Here is a 12,370-nt window from a genome sequence, read left to right on the forward strand (position 1 = left end):
GAGCCCCCCCCCCCCCCCCCCCCGCGTCCGGGGGGGGGGGGGGGGGGGGGGGGGGGGGGGCGGACGGTAGAGACGGCGCTGCATGAAGGGGGGCAGAGGTCAGATGTGTGTGTGTGTGGGGTGGGGGGGGTGTTATATCCTGGGCTATGCTGCAAAAACATTGTTTACATCACAAGCACATCAACCCACTGACCCTGTGTTTGCAGAGGCCAGGTGTGTGGTTACTGGGTACGGATTGAATAAGATTACTGTATGCTGACTCTGCAGGCTGGGATTACGTGTTGTAGATTTACTAATCCCTCTCACACAAACACCACTGCTGCAGCTGTCTGCCGTTACTGAGGAGGATGAGGAAGATGAGCGTGTGTGTGTGTGTGTGTGTGTGAGGGTAAAGGAGCAGCTGATAAAAATTCACTGATACTGTAAATGATTTCAACTGCCATTTTGTTTATCCTTGGGATTTCTAATGTTGCTTTGTGTGGGTGTGTTAATTTCACAGAACGCATTGTCCCCCATAAACTCTTCACGCCTCTCCTAACTGGCATGTTGGCTACTGGTGTCTTCCTCAGCGTCATCCTAGTGGTGCTTGTCTATAAGTATATGCAGGTGAGAGCAAAAATAAGTGTGCTGAACTGGTAAGTGCGCCCTTTGCCAATTTGAGGGTTTCACTTTTTCTCTTCAGGTCTGAAAGTTAGGCAAATGCAATCTACATGAGCAAAAACATATCACATATAAAACAACATGTCAACGTAGTGCAGAAATAAAGCCAAACTATATATGCAATGTTTAAAAAAAACCGGCACACTGCAAAGTTTGTCCTTTGCTGCTTTGATCAAACTGAACATGAACACGTAGAAATTTGGGGAGTTTTCTGGTCTTGAGTATTTTTTTAAAAATGTGCAATTAACATACAGTCTTGCAATTGCAGTCTTTGGACTTCTTTTTTTGTCACAGTTTGTTTGAATGTCATTCCCTTTTAAATTCCAGTGGTTTCTTTATGGGACCAATATTTTTTTCTTTGCCCGTCGATCTCTCCTCATACTCTGTGCTGCTCGTCACACTGCAGCATAGGAAGAACCCAGAAATGATTTTACTGCTGTTGACTAAACAACATAGCTCAGCATCACTCATGCAGCTGGTCACCACTGAAGCAACACTATGAACTATGAACAAACTGAAAACATGAAAAATGGTAAATACAACAGTATCGACAAGTTGAGGAGTGGTCCTGTTCTGCCTGTTGCATTCGGTTTTAATCACTTGACAGACCTAAGTCTCTAAACGAAAAGTTTCCAGATCCTGCCTACACTCACTTCAGAAATTGCAGTTTTCTAAGGAATTGTGAAAAGCAGGAGAACCTTACACCATCTCTCCAGTAGAAGGGTTATAGCTAGGGTCAATTTTCAAGCCACGTGACCCTGGCACGTTGCAGCCATTATTTGACACCGGTCTCCTCTGCATAAATAGGTTGTCTAGTGTAAAATCTGAGGCTAAAAGTGAACGGAAGTTTGTGAAGCGTTGTTAGACACGAGTTTGTGCATGAATGGTTGTTTGTCTAAAGTGTCTTTGTGTTGGTCCCATAACGGATTAGAGACCAGTCCAGATCATCAAGACTGTCAAGGTCACAGATTAAAAGGATTAAAAGGTCACTGGTTCTTTTGCTCATCTGATTTAGTACATTTGTCTAATTTTAAGACTTGGTAAGAAAAGGATTAATCTTATTAAAGCTTAATACGTAAACTCTTAGAATTGAAGAAGGGTGTGATTTCTTGTCACCTTGACTGTGCCCACCATAATACAATTGCAACTGTAACCTCTCGATATGAGTCATAAATTTCCCATCTGTGCTATTAATCCTGTACAAACCTACAAATCAGTTTATAGACACCCTTGTTCAATTAACTCCATTGAGCAGAACTGATATACAGTCTCCATCATTGAAAAGTAAACGGCTTCAAAAGCTGCTGGCAAAGAGCCTGTTCTCATTTACTAATAAGGTCTGCCTCCGTGCTGCGCAGAGCGTGTTGAAGTTACAGGCATCGGTCTTTCTGCATTTGGTGACGAAGTTCTGCACAGAAGAGGAAAAAGCGCGATATTTTTTTATCAGCATGAATGTGTGCTAATGAATTTGAACAGAGCCAATCAGCCTTTTGGAGTGCACGCACTGTGCAGTTAAAAGGATTTCATGACACGGCGATGACGCCTCGTGCCATTAATTCACCTCCCTGAGCACGATGCATTGACGGCGCTCAGATGAGTCAGGCTCTTTGAATACCAGCGTGTGCATCTGCAGCAGGATCCTGAGGGTGAAGTCTAGACACGAGCTGTCAAATAAAGAGCTTTTATCAGTCGGGATTTTGAGAAAAGAATGATGGAAGTGGCGCAAGCGTATGAGTGATAGCCACAAAATTACTTAATAGGAATGCTGGGAAATAAATCCAATAACGATGAGTGGGCGGTGCCAGTTCTTTCTCTGTGAAAGTCTCTTTTTTTCTCCAAACTTCCACAGAAACCAAAGTTCCAGATTCAGTGGAAGGTCATTGAGAGCATTAATGGAAACAACTACATCTACATCGACCCCCTCCAGCTGCCATATGACCTGAAGTGGGAGTTTCCTCGACAGAAGCTTCGCTTTGGTACGGCAGCATCCTTTATTTTTGTATGACTGTGCCATCGTTTAAAGGAATAATTCAGGATTTTCTGAACAAAGTGAGGTTTTGTTCAGAGGTTAAAAGCAATTAAATAAACGAAAGTCCAGATTAGGCAGCCCTACATATTTGACGGCAACTCCTGTTGGGGGTATCGGATGTGCACCAAGATGCTCTTATTGTTGCTGGCTGATCGGAGCAGTTCTGTTTAGTAGAACTTGGATAGTTAGTTGTATTTCTTAGGACAATCAGTCCTGCCCTGGCACATTTCATGACAATATACCCAATGTTTGTTAGAAGCGGGAATTAACTCACATCAATTTACTTGTGCCATTACGGTTTATAAATTCGGTGAATGATTTGCACTAGTGAGTCATGTACAGTGAAGCCGGGGATTATTTGTATGGGAAATAGAGATAGGAGGCGGTGCGCCACCAGTGATCCTCAGATTTCACACAAGATGGAACTTGTAGAGTTTTTTTCACCAAAAGAAATTATCATAAAAATAGTCATAAAATAATTGTTTCCACTTAAACCATTATAATGTCAGCAATAGTCTTTTCAATCTCAAAGTAGCTGTTAGCATTAGCCTTGGAGTACCAATTAATCTGGATTTATACTAAATAAAAATAAAAAAAATCTACTGCGAGGAATATAGTAAGACCAGACGACTGGCTGAATCTTAGTTTAAAAATCGTGAAATTAAAATGCTGCCACTGTTTTGTTCTTCAAGGTAAAACTCTGGGCTCTGGGGCTTTTGGAAAGGTGGTCAGGGCCACCGCGTATGGACTTTGCTCTGCAGATACTGTCACAACTGTTGCCGTTAAGATGTTGAAACGTAAGTTTCTTGGTTTTGCTCCCGCTTGTGTGTCTTTGTGACTTGTGTAACATCATACAGAAATACATTTACTTATGTTTTCATAGCTAACGCTCATTCCACGGAAAAGGAAGCGCTGATGTCTGAGCTGAAGGTTCTTAGTTATCTTGGAAACCATGTGAACATCGTGAACCTGCTGGGAGCCTGCACTGTTGGAGGTGAGAGACGACTATAATCTGTGAAGCATGTGGCAGATTTTCACTCAAACTTACTTCATTTTTTTTTTTTTTTTATTTGGACTAACTATGCTCAAACAGCTCTATTGATGTTAATTCTCTTTGGGCTATTTGAACCTCAAACACAACTAAATCAAATAGCTGAATTTCCTCCCCAGCAGTCACTCAGCTCTGCAGTTAATGAGCCATTAATATGATGCAGGTGTAAGAGAATAACAAATACTGGACCTCCAAAATCCAAGATGGCACATTTAAAGATACCAAATAGAAAAATACTACATTCATGGACAGGAATAGGGTAACAAGCGAATGTGACAGAGGCTGAAAGCAGGTTAGCATAAATAAAGGGATGAGTGAATACTGGAACCAGGACTAGGTAAGTCTAATGAATGTGAATCAACAGTAAAATGAGGAGGCTGAAGAACACAGCAAGCACGAAACAGGAGAATTTAAAAAAAAACACCACAAGAAAAGTGCAAGGATTAGTTAAAATGATATAAAACACTGAATACTGAAATTAACAGGAAGCTACGTCAAGGAAACAAACATATTCATCCAACTCAGAAAATAAAAGTTTTATGGCTCGTGAGATATTTATTTCTATTTCAATTAGGATTATCAGATTTGGCACTGGAAAAATGAAGATATTTGGTCCCTAATGGTAGTCATCGTCGTTTGGAAGATTGCCTTTAATGATTCAAAACAAACTTTATGTGGTTGTCTGCTCACCTGCTGATTGCTCAATATATCTGTCTTAAATCAGATAGCACCCAGCTCCAATAAAAGGACATGCTGCAGTTCTGCTTGTCACTAATTTACCATTGATCAATGTCATTTACCTGCCCACCAGTCAGTATTGACTGTGATGGACCATTTTTATTGGTTTCTAACAAAGAGGATGGGAGTTGTTATCATTATGGATGCATTAAAAACTTGAAGGATGCCTTCAAGACATGCAAAGATCCTTATTACAAGTTATTATGCGCTGACAGATATTTGCTTTTGAGATACATTTATTGCTAAAACCCGATGAGCTCATCCCATGTCCCACCACTCGTCAAAACGCAGTCATTAAAATGTCTAACAGCAATACAAAGGCAGTACCATCAGCTTTTGTCTCATCTTTATTGTTCCTTTAATGTTTTTATTTTTTATTATTATTTTTTTTGTTTATCCCTGCATCTCGCCAGGCCCAATTTTGGTGATCACAGAGTACTGTTGCTATGGCGACCTGCTCAACTTCCTTCGAAGGAAAAGAGAGTCGTTCCTAAACTCCCAGGTTGGGGATGGTTACTATCGCAACGTCCCCAAGCAGTCTGAGCCGACAAGGTATTTATCTGTGCAAATTGTTTGCTTTGATTACAATATTAATGTGGTTCTGCTTAGTACACAAGTACAAGTGTGTGTGTGTGTGTGTGTGTTTGCATGTGTTTGTGTGTGTGTGTGTTGCAGGGATGCAACTGGTACAGGATACATCCCCATGCGTCCCTCTGAGAAAGAAAGATCCTCTCAGTCAGGTACTGCTTCTACATTTTTATCCACTTTGAAATGGACAGCAAGTTTGACGAAACTTGACAATGAAGTCTTTGTTTTAGATTGCATAGATGAGCTCTCTCTTGATGCTGAAGACCTCCTCAGCTTTTCCTACCAGGTTGCCAAAGGAATGGAGTACATTACCTCCAAGAATGTAAGGCTTTAACACACTCTGTTCATACTTATTGAGCAGTTGCAGAAGAGATTTTAAAGGTGCTGGCAGCCAGTACATAAATCATATTAAAGCTTATTGCCACCATACATGCAGAAAGCTTGCTGTTGGTGCTGATGGTGCACTAACACTCACAAACACAACCCTGATGCTTTCATTCTCAGGCTTGTATTGGACATAAATAAACCAACCTTCTCATGTTATTTATTGTTTACATAGAGTACTACCAGCCATGCAGGAAAACCCTGTGTCCAGGGGGATTTTTAACAGACTCAGAAAAGCAATCCATGACATTAAAACTTATAGTGCTTGTATGTTTCCTGTATAGTTGCTACATACATTCATCAGGTTATATTTCTCAAAATGTATTGCTAACCTTTTTTTTTCCCCCCCATCATCAATATTAAAGCAACATAACGTAGAACCACCAAAAACATTTGCCTTAGAGTTGCAGCAGGGTAATTGTAATAAGAGAGTTTTAAAATGCTGCTTTTCTAACTTCCTGTGTGGCCAGTTATGCTGCAGCATTGATTTGGCTTCAGCCACTTTTTAAGTTATTTTTCATCCTGCCCTCTATAACGATGCTAATATAAGATTTCTGTTAGCAACTTTGTGTATGTGAAAATACAGTCGTTTTTGCTGTACAGGGTATAAATCAAGGTACATTCCTATGTATGTAAGTCATCCACTAAAAGAAGGAGTTCATTTTTGGTTCTAATTTGAGGAAAACCAGTGGCATCGATGCGTCTTTGGCAAAGAATTGTAGCTTGATTGCCACAAACCTTGTAGATCGCCTTTAAAAATCTGAAGCTGCAAATGTAAGCTGGTGTAAGTCGGTGGGATTTCAAAAAGAACTACAGGTGCAAGAAAGTGTTAACACAGACTGTTTTAAAATGCACAAAGCAAAGTAAAAGCACTCCTTAAAGAATCACATCTTTATGGCCAATACTTTTAACCTGGCTTTACAAATTCCTTCACTTTGCCTACAGCTACATATTCCTACATTTCCATAAATGTAGAAATAGACAAAATTAATACAAAAAACAACAAAACTGTCCAACTTTCCAACGAAAATCCTAAACTGGAAAGAAACCACTTTGAGAAAGTGACAGCTGTTGTGTCTAGCCCAACAACTCTGCTGTAACATCTCAAACAGCAATAACCACACATGGGCTGCATTATGTTGACCATAATCAATAAAGGAGTAGTTTTGCTTTGCTATGAAAACCCCAATCAATGAGCATCTAGATCTCACTCTACAAGAGAATGAGACGTACTAATCAGATTGTTAAAAAAAAAAAAAAAACATCCTAATTCAACAATAGTTCCTCTTTGGAAAGTTTAATCTGCTACATTTTATTGGGAAAATGTTTACAAACTAGATATTTTCTCAAATGTAGGGAAGGTGTCCCTGATGCTCTTACAACAAAAACATGCTGAATGTGCTGGTCATCTGTCGGAGCTTGTTGCTGCTAAATGTTTAAACAGCTACTAAGTTCAAGAGTTCACCTCCTTGCTTAGAGTTACACAGGCGTAGATTGCCCTGTGCTCTGTTGACTGACTTTACGCTTTTTATTTTTGGCTATTTATCCTGATGATCACACTGTACTTTATGCAGCATTAGGCCATGCCAAATGTTTTACTAATATTTATTTCAATTTGTTGTTGTTGTTGTTTTGTAATTTTTGAAACAACTTCACAGGCTCGGACTTATCTGCACCTGTGTGACCGATGCAGAAACGGGTTACACAGGTGCAGATAGTAACTTCTTGGTTGTTTTCGTGTGCAGTGCATCCACAGGGATCTTGCGGCGAGAAACGTTCTGCTGACTCATGGCAGGGTGGCGAAGATCTGCGACTTTGGCCTCGCCCGAGACATCACCACCGACTCCAGCTATGTGCTCCGGGGAAACGTGAGCGCCTTTCGGTTGTTCCCTCCCTTCATCCATCACTCTTCCCTTCTCGGCCCGATTTTGTTTCCAGTTTGCGCATTGAGACCCTGCCACCCAAGCTTCTCTCTTTTTTTTTTTTTTTGCACTTGGAAAGCTCCCCTGAAACATTTTAGATGTGACCGCCGCAATGCGTTTATGCTTAGTCATCAATCACTAAACATCACCGGACGTTATGGGCTTGCTTCGTCGCATAAAATGAATTACATGCATAATTAAAAAGCTGGAGATCATTTAAAGTGCATCCCTTAAGGTAATGTTCCCTCTCTCCAGGCTCGCCTGCCTGTCAAGTGGATGTCTCCCGAGAGCATTTTCGACTGCGTCTACACCTTCGAGAGCGACGTGTGGTCCTACGGCATCCTGCTCTGGGAAATCTTCTCTCTGGGTAACATTTCCAAAGTTCTGCGACTTTTTCATAACGTTGGAGCCATTATTGTCATCAGTCAGAGCTGACCGGAGCCTCATTAGAGTCTGGAGATGACGCTCCCTAGGCAACATCACTTAGCAGAGTCACTAATGCAATCAATTATTATGACTAAACCCCGGCCGTCTTCAGCAAATCTATATATTTGTTTTATTGTGGCATCACAGAGAGAATGTGTGTCTGTGTGTGTGTGTGTGTGTGTGTGTTGGTGTTGCAGGAAATAGCCCGTATCCAGGGATGCAGGTGGGATCTGCCTTTTACAAGATGATTCAAGACGGCCGCAGGATGAGCCGGCCAGAGTTTGCTCCTATCGAGATGTAAGAGTTTTATCAGTTTCTGAGAATTCACACAGGGAGACAAACAGTCGGCGATTATTTTCCAAGGTTTTTCTAAAATAAGAATTTGGTGAACTAGTTTAAGTTTGAGATTGTTTTTTTTTTTTTTTTCAAATCCAAAACTATTAATCTCCCTTAACAACTTAATGACCTTTAAGTGTCATTCTAACTAGATGCTTGAAGACTTTTCTTATCGGAATTGGGAGATTTTATTTAAATGTGTCAGTTTTCTGGTCAGATTGAGCCTCCAAGCATAATCATTACATTTCAAATAGGGCTAAGGCCACTGCAATTACAGAGATGTATTACTTTATGCTTACTTCATTTTTTCTATACAACTGGTGTGCAAATGTACATGTGGTTTGTGTCCCTGTTTTTGAGTGCGTTAATTTGAAAAACCACTTGAAATAAATTGAAATGTGCACTTAGTACAGGTTATTAAGTCATTTAAGCTGTTTATTGTATTTCCAAGTATCTGAAGAAAACAAAGCACAGACTGCATGCACATTTCTGACTGGAATGGTAGGTTTGTAATGGCTTAATTTTGTTCTTAAATAGTGTTGCTAGACTCTTAAATTGTGTTATTCTGTTCAGAAAACTGAAGGACTCTTAGTGATTGGCTAATAAAAGAATTGTGATTTAGGCAAAGACCTAAAATCAATAAAATCAACTGCGGTTACACCAAAATTCGCCACACCTCATTTGAAAGAAAAATCCTTTCTCACCTAAATCTTCTGGGGTGTGAATAGTTTTGGGCTCGACCGCATAAACAAGAGTCAAATGTAGGTTTGATCAAGACAAAGATAACGCACATCAAAGTCTAACTCCCAAAGCTTTTAGGACAAGCGGCTCAGAGCTTGGTGAGCCCGCTGCTCCTCCCCTAGAGAAATTTAGCATAACAGCTTTCGTAAAGGCAAGCTGCACGCAGAGATGTTCCATGACACGAGTCCTTCTAGAAGAAAACAGACGAGGATGAGGCGACTGCAGCGCCGCAAACAGATGCAAGGAGGTCGTTACATAAAGCTAATGGCCGTAATGTAATTTGGGCAACAGCAGGACCCGAAACATCTCACTGCTTCAACTCGGCATCTGCATTTCCTGTTTATTGTTGGTCTATTCCAAATATTATGTTTACGGTTCTACTTAGTCTGACAGCATTTTACATTTTTACATTTCATTATTCTTATGATTTAATCATAAAGAGATGTTTTATGTTTCAGTTACCCACGTGTTCAAATCACTCAAATCCATAAGAAATGTCAAGTGTGTCAAAGACAAAATAAGTTAAAGAAATGTTTTTATTTGAAATGAATACATGGCTTGTCCATGGAGCCTTAATCCATGCTGGTTATAGACGTAAAGTTGGTGCAATAATATGAGTTAGAGCAAGACCGTCTATCATGTGCTGCATAAACAGTTTCTATAAAGTTTTATTAAAGCTTGTGATTAACAAGACATGTTTAATCATAATTTACCAATGTTTATTCCATCTATTGAAAACTGAATATTATTGTTTTGGACCATGCATTATACAAAACATAAGGATCATTTTGCTGATCCTTATGAATGAAATTTAGGATCAAATTAAATATTCAGTTCTTTTAGACAATAATCAAATTCATTTTGCACCCACTGGGAGCTAATAGTCAGTCTAATATCAAAGGGGTAGCCAAGAGGCTGGTGGTGTCTGTGGAGGAGCGTCAAAGGTACACGGCTCAGGTTGGAGAATCTGATGACAGGATAGATATTAGCCATGGACTCCGCAAATATGCCTTTTATTGATGAGTGGAAAGAAAAGGGGCATTTTTGACATAAAGCCTTACAAAATCCATAATTTGCACTAGATAAGCAAAGTAGCAGATTTAATTTGTAAAACATTTTGATGTACTGGAGTCATTTTCATTTCACTTCACAATTACGTACTATTTTGTGTTAAAATCCCATTAAATTATATAAAGTGTCCGTGTCTGTAACAGGACAAAATATTAGAATAAGCATACCTTTGTTTGCTTATTCACATCTGTGTTTAAATGTAGGCTAAATGTACATCATTACACCCTCAAACTAATCCCAGCCTCGCCTCTGCAGGTACGACATGATGCTGTGCTGCTGGAACGACGACCCTCTGAAGAGACCTTCCTTCAGAAAACTGGTGGAGAGAACCGAGCTGCTGCTGTCGGAAAACACCAAGAACGTAAGCGGCGAGGAAACGACACTGATTTCAGAAGTGGTTTTTTTCGCTGAAATCGTTATTAGTTTTGCACCGTCACCAAAATCTGTGAAATCCCACAGGTGTACCTGACTCTGAGCAACACTCCAAACGCTAGTGAGCAGCAGAGGGCGCCATCGCGGAGGCTTAGCTCTGTGTGTAGCACCACAGCTCCTACCCAGCCTTTACTGCAGAACTCAGTCGACGTCTTCCTGGATTACGTCTGACACACACACACACGCGCGCGCGCGCGCACTCACACTCCTGTATAAACAAATCCACAACTACAGCTCATACACACCTCATGTGCAACTAATACCACAAAAATGCACGTTCATTGAGCAACAAAACCTCCAAACTAACTCCTAAATGCTGGCAGTCTTTCATCTCAGAAGCTCACAAAACACTCATGCACATAGTAATATATATATATATATACAGGCCTTCACTGGGCTATAAGCCTCTAATTACTCTTCCCATTGGTGTATTGATTGTTGTGGTAGATATTTCAGGTGCATGTCTATATAAAGCAGACGGCAGCACTAACAGAACATCAGATGCATCATCACCCAGGAGCACTGGGGGGGAATCTGGCTCACATTCAGCCTTACATTACATCTTAAGATACTTTGACTGAAAGTACAAGTTCATATATGACTAAGGAGGGATGATGTTTGACTAAAGAATAGATGAGGCACTGCTGACTACCAGAGATGTTTTTGTGAGGGATTTGTTTCACTTTGTACAGAACCAGTAGTTACATTTAGAGCGATATTCTTGTTGAGGGATCATTGTGAAGCCACCACAGTTCTCTCGACGAAAAATATTCGCCATAATATCCATATTTGTCTGGTCATTGTCACTGGATTTGTGAGAGATTATTTTTTAATAGGCCTTTGCATACACACTTTCTCTGTAAGGCAAATGTTGACCTTGCAGAGAAACCAGTGAGCCATAAAGCATAAAAGTGGTGTTAAAGCAACGATCCTCAATGGAAGTGATTTAAAGCCATAAGTTACAGTGCCTTGCAAAAGTATTTTTACTCCTTGAACTTTATCACATTTTTTCAGGCTGTAACCATAAACCTTGGTCAACTTTATTGGGATTTTATGTGATAGAGGTGAAAGGGAAATGCTTTTGGGTTCTTTAAAAAAAAAAAAAAAAGACTCTTTAGAAATTTGAAGCTGAAAAGTGTGGTGTGCATTTGTTTTCAGGTCCTCTGGGTCAATACTTTGTAAACTCACCTTTTGCTGCAGTTACAGCTGCAAGTCTTTTTGAGTTTTGTCTCGACCAGCCTTCAGTAGGTAGAGACTAACATTTCTGCCCATTCTCACTTGCACTATAATGACAAAATGTGAGACAGTTCAACAGGTATGAATACTTTAGCAAGGTGTACACTGACTCCCATCTATGTGTTGTAGCTTCTTATACTGTGACTAACTGATTCATTATCGTGTGTATATCCAAAATAACTTATTTAGCAAAGCCACTAAGGCTGAGGATTTAGGTCTGATATTGTGCTTTTCGTTGTCAAATGTGTATGCAATGTAAATAAAATAGAGATGTGCCTTTAGACTTTTTTTTTCTTTTCTTTTTCTATTTTTGTTAAACTGGATGTATTATCTCCTGACTGTTAGTGTTGAGACAATGAGCAGACATTTCCTCTGCAGTTTGGTTTTTGAGATCATTGCAGTTTTGATACGGTTGGTTGAATTGTAATAATAAAGAAAGCACCTGTGATGGTTGAAAGAAGTCCAGTCTTTTTCATTTTGTCTGTTTTTGTGACGTGAAGAAGTGTGTTGGTTTGGGGTATAATTATTAGATGTTCTATTAAAAAATAAACAAAAGAAAAAGCCCAATGTATATCTCTTATGTTTTAGAGCTATTGTGAATAGTGGCTCTCACTTTTTAGTTTTTTTGTGCCCTTAAAGTCTCTTTTGGTCTTAAATTTCTTTACATCAGGGCATGATGTGCTGCTTTTGACAATAGATAATAAAGTTATCGAATTATATAATCCACCATTTCACAATAAGATAATTTTTTTTGTA

General features: G+C 39.8%; 1 protein-coding gene across 2 annotated transcripts in view; it reads left to right on the top strand.

Moving 5' to 3' along the window:
• kitb (KIT proto-oncogene, receptor tyrosine kinase b) overlaps positions 1 to 12,074 on the top strand; it is a 25,805-nt gene extending 13,731 nt beyond the window's left edge. Inside the window, exons 10-21 of one of the 2 annotated variants that reach the window (XM_015043815.1) lie at positions 500 to 606; positions 2,510 to 2,636; positions 3,382 to 3,486; positions 3,573 to 3,683; positions 4,892 to 5,030; positions 5,154 to 5,218; positions 5,297 to 5,388; positions 7,196 to 7,318; positions 7,628 to 7,739; positions 7,996 to 8,095; positions 10,202 to 10,307; positions 10,406 to 12,074. In XM_015043815.1, coding sequence (XP_014899301.1) covers positions 500 to 606; positions 2,510 to 2,636; positions 3,382 to 3,486; positions 3,573 to 3,683; positions 4,892 to 5,030; positions 5,154 to 5,218; positions 5,297 to 5,388; positions 7,196 to 7,318; positions 7,628 to 7,739; positions 7,996 to 8,095; positions 10,202 to 10,307; positions 10,406 to 10,549 — 1,331 coding nt within the window. In that variant the 3' untranslated portion in view covers positions 10,550 to 12,074. Of the gene's footprint in view, positions 1 to 499; positions 607 to 2,509; positions 2,637 to 3,381; positions 3,487 to 3,572; positions 3,684 to 4,891; positions 5,031 to 5,153; positions 5,389 to 7,195; positions 7,319 to 7,627; positions 7,740 to 7,995; positions 8,096 to 10,201; positions 10,308 to 10,405 lie in introns of both variants that reach the window. The other variant, XM_015043813.1, reaches the window with a different exon arrangement.
• Positions 12,075 to 12,370: the final 296 nt, after the last annotated feature.

The sequence above is a fragment of the Poecilia latipinna genome, unplaced genomic scaffold, assembly GCF_001443285.1.
Source record: "Poecilia latipinna isolate Pla-1442-1.1 unplaced genomic scaffold, P_latipinna-1.0 Scaffold650, whole genome shotgun sequence".
Lineage (NCBI taxonomy): Eukaryota > Metazoa > Chordata > Actinopteri > Cyprinodontiformes > Poeciliidae > Poecilia > Poecilia latipinna.